General features: G+C 40.1%; 1 protein-coding gene and 2 long non-coding RNA genes across 7 annotated transcripts in view; 1 reads left to right on the top strand and 2 right to left on the bottom strand.

The window, feature by feature from the left end:
* Nucleotides 1–5,924, bottom strand: part of LOC127051113 (uncharacterized) — a 22,784-nt gene extending 16,860 nt beyond the window's left edge. The window contains exons 1-2 of one of the 2 annotated variants that reach the window (XR_007774393.1): nucleotides 5,840–5,924; nucleotides 3,657–3,925 (exon numbers count right to left, since the gene is read on the bottom strand). This is a non-coding gene — a long non-coding RNA (uncharacterized LOC127051113). Of the gene's footprint in view, nucleotides 1–3,656; nucleotides 3,926–5,465; nucleotides 5,644–5,839 lie in introns of those variants that run through there. The other variant, XR_007774392.1, reaches the window with a different exon arrangement.
* The window catches only part of LRP5 (LDL receptor related protein 5), a 266,866-nt gene that overhangs the window by 136,398 nt on the left and 114,483 nt on the right, over nucleotides 1–15,985 (top strand). For all 3 annotated transcript variants that reach the window (XM_050952781.1, XM_050952780.1, XM_050952782.1), the window contains exons 6-7: nucleotides 5,652–6,048; nucleotides 6,574–6,745. In XM_050952781.1, coding sequence (XP_050808738.1) covers nucleotides 5,652–6,048; nucleotides 6,574–6,745 — 569 coding nt within the window. The remainder of the gene's footprint in view (nucleotides 1–5,651; nucleotides 6,049–6,573; nucleotides 6,746–15,985) is intronic.
* Nucleotides 6,043–15,985, bottom strand: LOC127051115 (uncharacterized). 2 transcript variants are annotated; one of them, XR_007774395.1, is made up of 4 exons: nucleotides 15,627–15,985; nucleotides 14,842–14,955; nucleotides 10,875–11,125; nucleotides 6,043–6,127 (listed from the first exon to the last, which is right to left on the bottom strand). It is a non-coding gene; the product is annotated as an uncharacterized LOC127051115 (long non-coding RNA). The 2 variants fall into 2 exon arrangements; XR_007774396.1 differs by having other exon boundaries at nucleotides 15,844–15,985.

Here is a 15,985-nt window from a genome sequence, read left to right as displayed (position 1 = left end):
TGGACAAGAATGATGTTCCTAGCGTCTGTTTGCCAGAAGCTGGGAATGAGCGACAGGGGATGGATAAGTTGATGATTATCTGTTCTGTTCATTCCCTCTGGGGCACCTGGCACTGGCGACTGTCAGAAGACAGGATACTGGGCTAAATGGACCTTTGGTCTGACCCAGTAGGGCCATTCTTACATTCATGACTGTATAGTTCTAATGTCCAAGTTCTTTATTTTCTCATGTGCCTTCTCTGAATACCACCTGTGGCAGAACTGGTGTGGAGCATCTTGAGAGTTTAATAAATTGTACAGCCCAGACAGTTAAGTGTGAAAGGGACCCTTTTCTTTCTCGGAAGCATGGGATCATGTTGGAGTTGCCACGCAGCTGGTGGGGACGAAGGTGCAGTGACTGTCTGAATACTGTCCCATCCAGTCAGAGTTAATGTGGCCATTACTGCATCTATATGTGTGTGAGAGAGAAAGGATAGACTGGGCAAGAACCTGTAACTGGGACTAGGAGAATAACTGAGTCCTCACTGCCTTGGGCAGCTGAAGACTGCTTCGGTGTTGTATATAGATTTTAAGGCCAGAAGGAGACCATTGTGCTAACCTAGTGGTTTTCTTCATATACAGCGCTAAAGTGACACAGCTTCACCAGTAACACTTTTTAGTGAAGATGCTACCACGCTGACAGGAGAGCTTCTCCTATCAGCATAGTTAATCCACCTCCTCAAGAGGAAGTAGCTATGTCTGCAGGAGAAATTCTCCTGTCAACATAATTCTGTCTACATGTGGGGTTAGGTCAGTTTAACTGTGTCACTCAGGGAGGTGGATTTTAGGTCTGTTGGGTAGACCTGGCCCTAGCCTGACCTCCTGCATAATGCTGGCCAGAGAACTTCTCCCAGAAATTCCTGTATCAAGCCCATTCAACCTTGATCCAGTTCACTATGGAGAGACAAAAACAGAAGAGAACTAAGGTGAAAATGCAGTCAGTTATGTGAAGAGGCTACACTACCAGATTAGACTAGTCTGTTTATATCTGTGTACAATGATGTCCAATATTGCAGTCTCTGGGTATCTTAGAAATGCATATAATATCCCTCTCTACTACGTGATCACTTATCAAATGCATATTCAGTGCCCTTCTGCTTTCCATTAAATGTGCTTCAATATTATTTAAGCAGATCAGAGTGATTATGGACATATTAATGTAATTAAAAGTGGAATGGAGAGACTCTGATGTGAATTTGTGTGATAGAGCAGCTGATGTTTGAGGCAAAAACCTCTACTGGTTTTTGAAGCAATGGAGTTGAGAATTTTTTTAATAAAAATGTAATATTTCAGTATTATAATCAAACAGATTTATTCTAGTATTTTGTAAGGCTAACTGTTGAGTTTTTAAATCTGATTTTTACTTAACTTACATTTAATGTAGTATTTACCTTTGATTCCCCACAAGTCAAAATTTCAGATCAATACTTCGTAACAAGTAATTAAATGTGCCTTGATTTAGACCCTAACATAAACAAAGCTATATGCCTCTGCTATTGAAGCATGCACTCTGCTCTCCACTATTACAGCTTGCTGCCCAGTGTCACAGGGTGTTGTCTTTGTGCTAATGCCCTTTTATTTGTTGGCCGTTAGGGTGCAAACTTTCTTTACAGTGGGCCTTAGGGCTGTTCCCTGTCCTGTTTTTAATTTCTCACTGATTAGGGGCTCCATTTCGAAAATAGCATCTGTAGGGAATGTGGATAGTAAGGGAAACAGGAGGGGGAAAAAATGTTTTGGAATTTTTATATGGGACTTGGGAGACATGAATTCTATAGTCTACTTTGCCGTTGTCAGACTGAGATATCTTGGGAAAATTGTTTCATCTTTGTGTGTTTCTCTTTCCCCTCTCACCTTTGTCTCGTCCATTTAGTTTGTAAGCTCTTTGAGGCAGAGGACTGTCTTTTACCACCTGTTTGTACAGCACCTAGCACAGTGGGGGCCTGATCTCAGTTGGGACCTGTAGGTGCTATTGTAATACAAATAATAAAACAAAAATAAAACCAAAAATGTTACAGGAAATGTAAAAATATAGGCTTGAAAAGAAACCTTGAAGCACTTAAGTATTGCTCTCCATTGCCATTGTAAATAAACCTCATTTACAATTTTGATGTTTTTCCATTTCTGTTTAACTGGCAATCTTTCATGTTTCTCAAATTAACAAGACTGTTTGTTGACCTATTTTCTAATCCAACATCAGAGATGTCAGCATAGCTCCGAGACTGGTTTGTATTGGGTAATCCTTGAGACATTGGAGAACAAAATCACTAACTTTGGACTTTTTTTTGTGATACCATTATCAAAATAGAAGCTTTTCTTTTTAAAACAACACTTAAAATCTGGATGCCTTTGCATATTTGAATATAAAGATTGCCATGAAATAGTTGACCACTGCACCTTTTATGAATGTTCATTGCCCTCATACGGGGTTAATGTTTATAAGGTAACTTGTCTTTATATATAATACTAGTTAAGAGGAACAGTTGTACAGGACGTATAGACAGTTAATTTGACCAGTTAGTTTTGACTTCCATCCGCTGCTGGTCTGTATTTGTACAAGTTTGCTCATTTATTTTCTCTGCTGACGTTTCAAGTGGTCCACCATTTTAAGCATGATTTAGAATATCAAATTACATTTAGGATATTTCAGTGTTTATTTTAGCTAAGGGTGTCTCTTTCCAGGAGATTGGTAAAGTATTTAAGAACGAATACTGTGTCCAGCGCCAGCAGTCCCTTTTAATCATCACAAGAACATATTGTTTCTTTGGAGAAGGAAAACTTAAAAACCCTGTTTCTCCTTGCCATGTGCAGGAAAAGAAGTGGTTTCTGAAGGTGACACGTCACCTAGGGCTGCTCTTCCCCTGGTCTGGCCAAAAAGTGACCCCTTTTAATGTATCCTAAAAGCTACCACAAGCTTAAAACTTGGGAAGCTAGAATTCTACCATGTGTTACAATGAAATATTTGTATCCTGCTTTGGTGCCTTTGGAGCCAACAAAATCAGTCTTCAGGAAATCTGATGGCAAATGTCTGTCTGTCTTGGGGTGGGAAGGAGAAGCTCTCCACAATTGAGCTTATTATTTCCCCCCACTTCATTGTGCTCACAATCATTAAAGCCTTATTTCAACCCAGGTCTCCCTTCAGAGCCTCAGCAAAACTCTGAGGGTTGTTTAGAGGTCATAGGAGATATTCCCTATATCCTTCCTTCGCCTGCCCCCAAAATCACTTTCTTCACCCCCAGCCTTGAGTGCATTTTCTCCTCAGTGCTTTTATGCCTTCTTCGCTAGGGCATTCAGGTACCAAATTGTGATTACCAAACTCAAAAGCAAGTGACAATGCAGCTAGACCTTTGAGTTAGCTATGCATTTGATTTGACGTGTGACAGATACCCTTTGAATGATTGCATGTTCTAGGATTACCACTTTAAGTACTACCCCGGCTGGTAGTGATTGAAAGTTACTATCTATTGGTCATTCAGTGCCTGTATGAAATGGGATTGATGGTTGCAGGCCAGTTTCAGTTTGGCAGGTGTCAAGACGTGAAAACCATATCAACAATTGGCACCTGCAGCAGAAAACTAAGCAGTGAACTGGTTATTTAGAAGGAACTAGACATTCTCTCACCTTGAAGTTGTCCCTCTGGATCAAGACAATTTGTTGGGGCCACATGGGGAGCTTTGCCCTGCTCCTATACATTCTCAACCCGTTCTGTGGACAAATGGAGAAATTCAGTCCCCAGGGTGGCTGTTTTGGCTCCTTCTTCACCAGCAATAAAAGTTTGTGCATGCCCCTGCGTGCACACAGTCCTGCAGCCTAAAAAGTCAGATTCATATCATCTTCAGGCAAGTCGGATGTACTTGCTGTAGTTGTGACTTGCTCTCCCATTTGGCTGTCTGAGGCAAAGAAAAGCATTAATGTATTGTACTTTTATTAGGAAATCCCAAGGCTTACGTTCCTTCTATCATTTCCTGTGTAGTATGTAGCATGTGTGAAAACTGTGTGTAATGCACTCATTCAGCTATAGGACAAGGCTGGCTCAGTTGGGAATTTTGTGTAATATGATAAAATGTCTAGACATGTTCCTGATTTTTTTTCCATTGTGTTTTAGCAAAGGAAATAATACTCTTTCATTATTAACCTGGTTTAATAGATAAAATTTCCACCCCTTGTGCTTTTCCTTCCCTGACAATGAATAAAGTGATTTCTGGGTGATATCCATTTCATTTTGCTGGTCTGAAAAACCCAAATTCATATTTATTTTGGTGCTTAGTCTCACAGTTCAGGGCAAATGCACCCGTATTTCCCCTTACAGTATGTCTACACTGCAATGTAAGCCCAGGGTTAGTAACACACCTCAGGTTTGTTAACCTGGGGCTTGAATGTCTACACTCCTTTGGAATCCCATTAGGAATTGTTGAACCCTGGGTCCCAACCCGGGGCTCCAGTGTCTACACTCCATTATGTGGGCCTGAATCCAACCACCCATATCCCAGACTTCCTAGCATCTTGCCAAAATGTGACTGCTCCAGCCCTTTATTCATGTTGCAATGTGGGAAAACTTGACTCTCCAGAGGACAAAGAAAGTTGCCCTGTGGAACTGAGAGACTCCCAGAGCATGATTCCAGTGGAGCTGGGTCTACACTGCAAAGAAATAAGGCACGAACCCTGCTTACCCACCTTGACTTAAGCTTGGACCCTAAAATGGATTCTGGCAGGCCCAGTCCATTCAACCCTACCCTGAGGATTAGCGCTCTCTGTGAATCAAAGGTCTTGTCCATTTGCTGGACCAGGAAGAAGGCCCTGAACCAGTTTAAAGCCAGACTATTTATCCAGAAACTAGTATATGCATACCTTTCCAAGGGGGTGGTTTCTCTGAAGATGCTACAACCTGAGTGAATTGGCCTAATCACCCTCTTCTCTTCTCCTATTTATCCTTCCCATGGAAATGCATACAATTTCATATATTCCACATGCACTATTGTATTTTTAATACAGTGGACCCCAAAGGTATTAACCTAATTCACGAAAGCTCATGCTCCAAAACGTCTGTTAGTCTATAAGGTGCCGCAGGACTCTTTGCTGCTAATTCAGTAAAGTTAATTCAGGAAATTATCAGTCTGTTACACTTAGGAAAATAAGATTTGATGTAAGAGGAAGACTTCCAAGGATGGCTCCATGGAGCATCGGTTCAGAAGTGCAGCTTGGTTTGGAGGGGATAGTAGTAGCAACCTCAGTGCAACACCACTCCTAGCTCTGTCCACCCATACAGCCTGGGTCCCTAAACCGTGTCTCACTGAGTTCTCAAGTGCAGCATGTGATGCTTAATGGAACTATAGCCTGTGGCATGTGGGGTTGTATCTTTTTCTTAGGCCTGAGGCAAATTAGGTGTAGTTCTTAGGAGTACTGGCAAATTGCTAATGTGTGGCCCCTTACCTGGGCAATATTTGGGCACCCCTGAAGTGAGGTACACCTCCCATTGTTTTAATGCCTGTACTCCTTTTTTTCTGTGTGGCAATTCTTCTCTGTCATCAAACTGCTACATTATGGTTTAAATATGCTTGTGACAGGTGAAGGAGCACTCTGTAGTTGCAAAATTACAGTGTTAATGCTCTTTCCCAGGTGCCGAGGAAGTCTTGCTGCTCGCTAGAAGGACAGATTTGCGAAGAATCTCCTTGGACATGCCAGACTTCACTGACATTATTCTGCAGATAGACAATATCAGGCACGCGATTGCAATAGACTATGATCCTGTTGAGGGCTACATATACTGGACTGACGATGATGTCCGGGCTATTCGTCGGGCTTACCTTGATGGTTCTGGAGCACAGACCCTAGTGACCACGGAAATTAATCATCCTGATGGCATAGCAGTAGACTGGGTGGCAAGGAACCTGTACTGGACTGACACAGGAACAGATCGCATTGAAGTAACCCGATTGAATGGGACATCCAGAAAGATCCTTATATCGGAAAATCTAGATGAACCTAGAGCGATAGTGCTAAATCCTGTGATGGGGTGAGTTTTGTTTTTTATCCCTCTCCTCCTGTGGTGGATTTTTCTGAGAGCTTGTAACCCCATCTTCAGTTCTCTGAGACTGTAACAAAAAGCAGATTATTAGATGTTGGACATATTAGCCAAAGAGCATATGTGCTAGTGGTCCTTGTCTCTTGTCAAAATCATTGCCTTTCTCCCTGTCCTTTGATGTGCACTTACATAACTACCAGCCATCACAAGCTTCTGTATCACAGAACTTTGCCTAGCCTGTTTGGTTGAACTGTGTCAGTCTTTCCTTTATCCCCTTGTTTTATAGACCATACTAAAGAAGGGTACCACTGCCCATTGTGAGGAACCTGGTTTTTTAATGCTCAGACCTTAGGTCAATGTCACTACTTGACTTTGGGGGGGTGTTAATTAGTCTGTTTACTACTCCTGAGACTAATAGGGAAGAGTTTTCTCACTACCTGGAACAAATCCCCAATCTTAATAGCAGAGGCATACTGTAATCATACGCAATATGCATTTAAAGCTTTTTTCCTGCAGCTACATGTATTGGACGGACTGGGGTGAAAATCCAAAGATTGAATGTGCTTATCTGGATGGCTCAGAGAGGAGGGTCCTAGTGAACAGTTCTCTAGGTTGGCCTAATGGCTTGGCACTGGATCTTGAAGAAGACAAACTTTACTGGGGAGATGCAAAGACAGACAAAATTGAAGTAAGTAAACGTAACTTGTGTTTTTCCAGACAACGAAGGTAAGAACTATCTTTTCTGTGCAAGTTTAAGACTTGGATTTTGGAAGGGGTCCATTGTCCCATTGATATGAAAACATATCTGTGACAGAGCTTGACACTTTTTATTTTTTCCTTAAAAAAGGAACTGCATATTTGTTTTTGAGAACTGTGTTCTGAACTGGTAAAGTACTCAGGTACCAAACACCATCACAGTGCTGTGTCATCATGCAAGCAAGGGAAAACAAACTGGAATTTATTACTAGTGCACACACTTAGTAAGCATAATTCATTGCTTTTAAAGTCAAAGGGCGTACCTGAGAATCTTGCAAACAGAGAAGTATGCTTGAGTATAAAAACCATTTTTGAGTTGGCTTTGGTTGTTGGAATAGTTGTGTTTGAAATGCTAGATGCAAAGTGCCTAACGGATCACTTGTGTGTCACAGGGTAGATGGAAGGCCTTGAAGGACCATATTTCACAGCACCTATGACTGTAGTATCCAGGTGTATTTTACTTAATCCAACTTGAAAGTGTTAGACAGAGAAGAGATTGTTTCTAATGTACCATGATATTTGAAAATCCATTCTTGTGAGTGTCTACATAGAAGTCCATGCAGAGACCATAGCAGTTCAGCAAGTGGGGAGGGACTGAAAGCAAGGGAAAATCTTCCTCATTGAAATATAAATAATTATGCAGTTTATTTTTTACAGACTCCTTAATAGTGAAAACACATGAAACTGATAGACTATTGTGTGATTATTTTTCCAAGAAGCAACATTATTAAAAAATAATGCAATACATTCAGCCCACTCTGTTAAATACAGTGGAAAAGGCTTATGTTTGGCCTGCTTGGAGACCTCTGTATAAGGTGTAGTAATGTATATATCTAGTTGTAAGGAAAAACATCCAGGAAGGAGGCCACTGAGCACTCCTACAAGTGATCATTTCAGACAGAGAATCATTGCTTAAATTTGAGAATTGGTAAAAGCAGGATTCTAAAGAGGCATGGTTGATTGGCTTTGGCAGGATTGAGACAGGATTGACAGGACACGTTTTCTGCAGTTGAAGAACTCAAGGATCTCAGTGTGGAGGATGCCTGGAATTACTTTGTCAAAGTTGCAAAAACTGCCTGAAGCATCCCAGGCAAGGGAAAAAATTCGTAGGGAAGGGTTGCAAACCAAATTGGATGAACAAGCATGTCAAACAGGATTAAGAAAAATTAGAAAGTTTACAAGGAATGAAGCAGCAAGGACAGCTACCTCTTGGAAGTCAGAAAATGTAGGCAACAAGTGAAAACTGCCAAAAGCCAAGCAAAGCTGGACCTTTCAAAGGAAATTAAAACCAATAGAAAAAGCTTCCTTAGTCATGTAAATAAAAAGAAAATGAGGAAAGAAGTGGGACTGCTAAGAACTGATGATGATGGTGGAGATTAAAGATAATATAGGTCTGTCCTAACCCCTAAACATATACTTTGCTTAGTTTTTTCTAAGGGTAATGAGGAACTTGGAGATAGTGGCAGGGTGGGTGATGGAAATAAGAATATAGAAGTAGAAATTATCACATCTAAGGTGGAAGTAAAACTCAAAACAGTTTAATGGGACCAAATCGGGGTCCCAGATAATCTCCATCCAAGAATATTAAAAGAACTGGCACATGAAATTGAAAGCCCAGTAGTAAGGATTGTTAATGAATCTGTAAGCTTGGGAACTGAAGAACTACAAATATATTACCTTTGTGTAAGAAAGGGAGAGGGAAGTGATCCAGAAAACTACCAGCCCATTTGTTTGATCTCAAATGTATGCAAGGTTTTAGAACAAATTTAGAGTGAGAGTGTAGTTAAGGACATAATGGTAAAGTGTAATTGTGATAAAATACAACATAGATTTACAAAAGGTAGATCATGCTAGACCATCCTGATCTCTTTGAGAAGATAACTGATTTTCTAGACAAAGGAAATACAGTAAATGTAATTTACGTGGATTTCAGTAAGGCTTTTGATGTAGTTCTCCATTGGAGAAGGTGGGAGATTAATATGAGAATTGAAAGGTGAGTAAGGAACTGGTTAAAGGGGAGACTACAATAGATCATGCTGAAAGATGACCTGTGAAGCTGGAGGGAAGTTATTAGTGGAGTTCCTCAAGGATCAGTTTTGGGACGGATCTTAATTAACATTTTCATTAATGACCTTGGCACAAAAAGTGAGAGTGTGCTAATAAAATTTGTGGATGTCACAAAGTTGGGAGGTATTACCAGTACAGAAGAGGACCAGAATATCCTTCAAGAAGATTTGAGCAACTTTGAAAACTGGAGTAATAGATATAGGATGAAATGTAATAGTGCTACGTGCAGGATCATGATCTTAGGGACTAACAATAACAGCTTTTGCTAGAAGGTGGGGACGTGTCAGTTGGAAGTGACAGAGGAGGAAAAAGACCTGTGTGTACAGGTTGATTACAACATGACTATGAGCCACCAATATGATGTGGCCATGAAAAAGGCGAATGAATTCTAGGGCGCATCATGCAAAGTATTTCCAGTAGAGATAAGAAAGTGGTATTGTCATTATACAATACACTGATGAGACTTCATCTGAAATACTGTGTACAGTTCTGGTCTCCTGTTAATAAAGATGAATTCAGACTGGAACAGGTGCAGAGAAGGGCTACTAGAATTGTTAGAGAAGTGGAAAACCTACTTTATGAGAGGATCCTTAAGGAGCTTGACTTTTTTAGCCTAACAAATAAAGGCTGAGGGGAGATATAATTGCTCTCTATAAAGACACCAGATTTTTTTTTTCTAACATGAATTCATACTCTTGTGCGTGCGTGTTTTTTTGCCTAGAGTGGTAATTTACATGGTTGAGCAATGCACAGCCTCTGGCATATAAGCTGCTCCTTGGAGTGTGCAACCGAATGACACTAGCCCCGGGATCTCAAACTCGAATCACCACGAGGGCCACATGAGGACTAGTACATTGACCTGAGGGCCGCATCACTGACACCTTTTCATATAAAGATACAAAAGCCCCCACCCTCACTCCACCCCTTCCATGAGGCCCCACGCCTACCCCACCTCTTCCCCAAATCCCCATCCCTGCCCCGCCTCTTCTCCACCTCCTCCACTGAGCGCTTGGCTTCCCGCTCCTCCCCCCTCGCTCCTGGAAAGTTCTAAGCGCCACCAAACAGCTGTTTGGAGGTGGGAAGCACCTGAAGGTAGGCAGAGGAGCGGGGATGCGATGTGGTAGGGGGAAGGGGAGCAGGGGGAGGGAAGCTTGGTGGCCATAGGAAATAAATCTGGAGAGGGTGGGAGTGTGTGTGCAGGGAGCTTGGCAGGCCATACACAGCTGGCCGCGTGTTTGAGATCCCTGATCTAGCCCAGTATCCTGTCTTCCAACAGTGGCCAATGCTAGGCCAGAGGGAATGAACAGAACAAGTAATCATCAAGTGACCCATCCCATTGCCCATTCCCAGCTTCCCATGATCCATTTTTTCCAGTATGTTGACTTCAACAGTGGCCGGTGCCAGCTGCTTTCGAAGAAAATACAAGAAACCATATACTAGTGACTATGGAATAATTTGCCCCAGAGAATATTTCTGCCAAATCCCCAATAATTAAAGATTGGTTTATGATCTGAAATATGGTAATTTTATATTCCTTCCAAAATTCTTGTTTTTAAAAAATCCTTATAAGTCTGGCTATTCTTGCTAGCCATATCAATGTGCTTTTTGAGTCTTGTTATGCTCTTCGCCTCAATGGCATCTTGTGCCAATGAGTTCCCCCAGCTAATCATTTGGGGTCTTCTGTACAAAGTACATGCTTACTTCCAAAAGAATGTTAGGAAAATGGGTTGAAAATTAAAGGCATTAAATCATTATTATTAATTAATATTATCTTTGACTCAAAAAGGAATTCTCCAGGGGATTCAAAAGGGCTTCAAAGGAAGATCTTTAGGTTGGAGAGGGGAAAAACAAAATGAATTCTAATTAACTGATAAACAGAATTACAAAACAGAATGTCACACAGGAAACGAACTCAGACCACACTGCTGGAGAGAAAATTGTCTGCATTTTCCAAAAATCAGTTTAAAAGCTTTCTTTCTTAAAATTTGACTTACTTCTCTCTGAAAGAAGTCATTGACTGGGTGCTTGTTGTAGCCGTCTCAAATTTCTGTACAGAAGCCCAGGAAAAGCAATATAAAAACTTGATAGTTGCCAGGGTCTGAGATGTCCATTAGGCCTTCAGGTCATGCAATGAAGTAATACATGCAGCATTCTTGGATGTACGCAGTCTGAGGCACTCTGTGGTAGGTGTAATGTCTAGGGTTCTTGTACTCAGAAAAATTGGAACCAGAGTTGTCCCCTAGCTCTATTAAAAATAAATTTTAATACTCAGCAGTGGCTAAGTAATGGGATTCTTATAGTGGAACAATCCTTTCCCCTCCTTAACTTTCAGCTCCTGAAGCAATTAACATTCCAGTCACCTTTGTGGATGGAACATATTTGTGGAACCTCATTAAAATGAAAATGCTGGATTTAAAATCAACTGTTTCAATGGATTGAAGTGTATTGGTTGCCCCACTGTTAATACTTTAGAAAAACAGAGAAGCCAGTATAAAATATAAGGGTTTTTTCCCTTGATTTTAATTCTTCTAATATTATAGAAGGAAATGAAGTAAAATTTGAATGTAGGGCACAAGTAGTTCACCTAATCCATCCCATGCAAGGATAGCTGCTTTTTGCAAGGCAATGAAATATGCAGATCTATGTATAATTAGATCTCTTTCCAACCCAGACTTAAATTTGTGAAGAGTGCACCCCATCTCAGTGTTGCTAGGTATCATATTCCACATGTTAATAATAACTCTGAATGGAAAAAAAAAACCCACTACCCTTTCTGATCTCTAATTTAAACTCCTCTTCATCCATTCTTTGTCTTTGCACCTAGAGTTCACCTTTGCTACATACCATGAACAGATTCCTCCCCAGGTCTTTATGGCACTAGCTCAAGTGGCTGTAGATCTGGATGGGAAAAATGTCCATGAATGTTCACTCAGATTTTAAAATGATTTTTGTACTGGCCACGCTCATAGCCCTTTCTCATTTGGCATTCTACGTTCTGTGAACGTGTGAGCTATAGAGTGGTGTCCATGTATATTTGTGGAAGGCGACTTTCAAAGTCATGGCCGGAAACTAATTTAAAATTTGCATTTTGGATCATTTGCACCAGAAATGTTTGCTGCTTCAAATCTGCTTGGAACAGAAACAATGCGATGTGACTTGTTAATCAATCACATTTAACCAAACAGCTCGGATATCAACCCGTTATGGAAAGCCTATTCAATCCATAATTACCAGGGCTGTCAAGTGATTAAAGAAATTAATTGCACAATTAATCGTGCTGTTAAACATGTGCTGTTAAAAATAATAGAATACCATTTATGTAAATATTTTTGGATGTTTTCCACATTTTCAAATATATTGATTTCAATTACAACACAATACAAAGTGTACAGTGCTCACTTTATATTTATTTTTATTATAAATATTTGCACTATAAAAATAAAAGAAATTGTATTTTTCAATTCACTTAATCCAAGTACTGTAGTACAATCTCTTTATCATGAAAGTTGAATTTACAAATGTAGAGTTATGTTAAAAAAAAAACTGCATTCAGAAATAAAACAATGTAAAACTTCAGAGCCTACAAATCCACTCAGTCCTATTTCTTGTTCAGCCAATTGCTCAGACAAACAAGTTTGTTTACTTTTGCAGGAGATAACGCTGCCTGCCTCTTGTTCACAGTCTCACCTGAAAGTGAGAACAGGTGTTCTCATGGCACCGTTGTAGCTGGCATTGCAAGATATTTACATGTCAGATGCGATAAAGATTCATATGTCCCTTCGTGCTTCAACCACCATTCCAGAGGACATGTGTCCATGCTGATGATGGGTTCTGTTCAATAATGATTCAAAGCAGTGCAGACCAACGCATGTTCATTTTCATCATCTTAGTCAGATGTCACCAGCAGGTTGATTTTCTTTTTTGATGGTTTGGGTTCTGTAGTTTCCATATTGGAGTGTTGCTCTTTTAAGATTTCTGAAGGCATGTTCTATACTCCATCCCTCTCAGATTTTGGAAGGCATTTCAGATTCTTAAATCTTGGGTCGAGTGCTGTAGCTATCTATAGAAATCTCACATTGGTACCTTCTTTGCATTTTGTCAAATCTGCAATGAAAGTGTTCTTAAAACGAACAGCATTCTGGGTCATCATCCCAGACTGCTGTAACATGGAATATATGGCAGAATGTAGGTAAAACACAGAGCAGGACACGTACAGTTCTCCTGCAAGGAGTTCAGTCACAAATTTAATTAACACGTTATTTTTTTAATGAGCATCATCAGCATGGAAAGCATGTCCTCTGGAATGGCGGCTGAAGCGTGAAGGGGGCATACGAACATTAAGCATATCTGACACGTAGATACCTTGCAATGCCAGCTGCAAAAATCCCATGTGAATGCCTGTTCTCACTTTCAGATGACATTGTAAATAAGAAGTGGGCAGCATTATCTCCCATAAATATAAACAGACTTGTTTCTCTTAGCAGTTGGCTGCACAAGAAATAGGAATAAGTGGACTTGTAGGCGTTAAAGTTTTATATTCTTTTGTTTTTGAGTGCAGTTATATAATTAAAAAAATGTAAATTTGTAAATTGCGCTTTCACAATAAAGAAATTGCACTATGGTACTTCTGTGAGGTGAATTGAAAAATACTATTTCTTTTGTCATTTTTACAGTGCAAATATTTGTAATAAAAATAATATAAATTGAGCACTGTACACTTTGTAAAAAAAATTAATCGATTTAATTGCATGAGTTAATTGTGATTAATCGACAGCCCTAATAATTGCTATTTACATTTTCCCCAAAATGGTCAAATAATTAATAAATTAGAGGAATATTTTGTAAACTGGAGAGAAGCTACATTTGTCTGATAAAGTATTCGTTCTGAATTATTTGTTTAGCTCTAGGGGCACCGCATTGGGGACCCCTGATCTAAACCATCCCTTACTGGTTTTTATCCAACCTGTTCTTTAAAACCTCCAGTGATGGGGATCCCACAACCTCTCTTGGAAGCCTATTCCAGAGCTTAACGATCCTTATAGTTATAAGGTTTTTCCTAATATCTAACCTAAATCTCCCTTGCTGCAGATTAAGCCCATTACTACTTGATCTACCTTCAGTGAACATGGAGAACAATTGTTCACTGTCCTCTTTATAACAGCCCTTAACCTACTTGAAGACTATTATCAACCATCCCTTAGTCTTCGTTTCTCAAGACTAAACATAGCCAGTGTTTTGTAACCTTTCCTCCCAGGTCAGGTTTTCTAAACCTTTTATCATGTTTGTTGCTCTCCTCTGGACTCTCTCCAGTTTATGCACATCTCACCTAAAGGGTGTTACCCAGAATTGGATGCACTACACCAACTGAGACCTCACCAGTGCTGAGTAGAGTGGAACAATTATCTCCCATATCTTACATACGACAGTTTTTACCTTGTGGGATCCTCTACTGTCCACTCTATGTATGTGAAGTGAAACTATAGGATATAGATAGCTGGATTCTTAATTGTAGTTTAATAATTTACCAGTAATGTTGTTCCTCTCCCTTTTTTTTTTTTTAACATGAAATCATTCTCTTGCACATGTGTTTTTTTCCTAGAATGGGTAACTTACATGGTTGACCAATGCACAGCCTTTGGCATATAAACTACTCCTTGGATTGTGCAATTGAATGACACTAGCCAATATCTCCGGTCCCAGACACAACCCCAGGAACCTCCATCTTGCAGTGTCCAGTTGTGCCCGCTGGACGCTGCAAGCTTATATGATTTCATCAATTTAACAAAGAAATTGATATGTACTAGGCTTGTTATCCCAAGGGGAGTCTCTGACATGCTTCAAACCAAATGCACTGCTTCAGATAGAATAAACAAACATGAATTACAAAGATAGATTTTTAAGTGATTATAAATCAAGCATAACAAGTCAGATTTGGTCAACTGAAATAAAAGCAAAACTTACTCTAACACTTTCAGCGTCCTTACAAACTTAGATGCTTCTCACCACAGGCTGGCTGATTGCCCTTCAGCCAGGCTCTTCCCTTTGATCAGCACTTCTGTCGCTTGGTGGTGATGTCTGTAAATGGAGGTGGAAGAGAGAGGAAGAGCATGACAAACAATCTTTCATGTCCTTTCTTCTCTCTTGGCTTTGCGCCCCCCCTTTCAGAGTCAGGTGAGCATTATCTCATCACAGTCCCAAACTGACCAAAGGAAGGGGCGTGACTCACTCAAGAGTCCAACAAGTCTTTTGTTTTTGTTTAGGCCAGTGTCTTTTGTTCCTATGAGGCTGGGCTGACTTTGTTCCATACATGCCCTGATGAGGTGTGATCTGCCCTTCTGCTCTTAGAAAGTTTTTGCCTGGGCTTGCTTTTCAGCCTTATAACTATATACATGAAATTACAACCTATAACATTACTATAACAATGATTACTATAACATTACCATAACAACAATGCTCAGTGCATCATGAGCCTTCCAAAGACACCCAACATGACAAACTTTGCATTGGATACCACACAATTATATTATAGGGATGAATGTGGATATGCTGGGTGTTCCCCTGAGGTACAGAACATCACACCTGGTACTTTAAATCTGAGTAGTAGGCTGTTAAGCCATGACTTCCCATTGCCACTCCTCCTTTGAGGCTAATTGGATTTTGTTAGATGTTTGCAGTCCATCACCCAGTAGTCACCTATTTGGACACCTGTGTCCCAGACTTCTAAAGCAGTGGTATATTTTTCAGACTACCTTTGTTTTCAGCTGCTTTTTTAAGCTTTAGGAACAGTGAATGTCTCAAATATTTCTCTTCTTCCATACATCCATATGCACATGTACCCAGGTACACTAGTCTTGCTGCGTAGAAAAAAAACCTGACTAAAACTAAATTATCAGCTTTTCCAACTGTGGGCATGATCCTGCAAACATTTATTAAACAGTGTAGTGATCACTACTGAGAATAAACCTGTAGAAGAGCTCAGTTGTAAGTCCTATGCCGGGGAGTAAGAGTTGTTTGCAGTATCATGTCCTGTGTTGAAAACATGCACAGCTCTGTCTGTAGCCATTTATAAAATACTGTAGATAAGAGATAAGTGAAGCTTTAAATT

Source organism: Gopherus flavomarginatus, chromosome 5 (genome assembly GCF_025201925.1).
Source record: "Gopherus flavomarginatus isolate rGopFla2 chromosome 5, rGopFla2.mat.asm, whole genome shotgun sequence".
In the NCBI taxonomy this organism is placed as follows: Eukaryota; Metazoa; Chordata; order Testudines; family Testudinidae; genus Gopherus; species Gopherus flavomarginatus.
The sequence above is the reverse complement of the archived record's forward strand: the minus strand, read 5'-3'. Positions and strand labels throughout refer to the sequence as shown.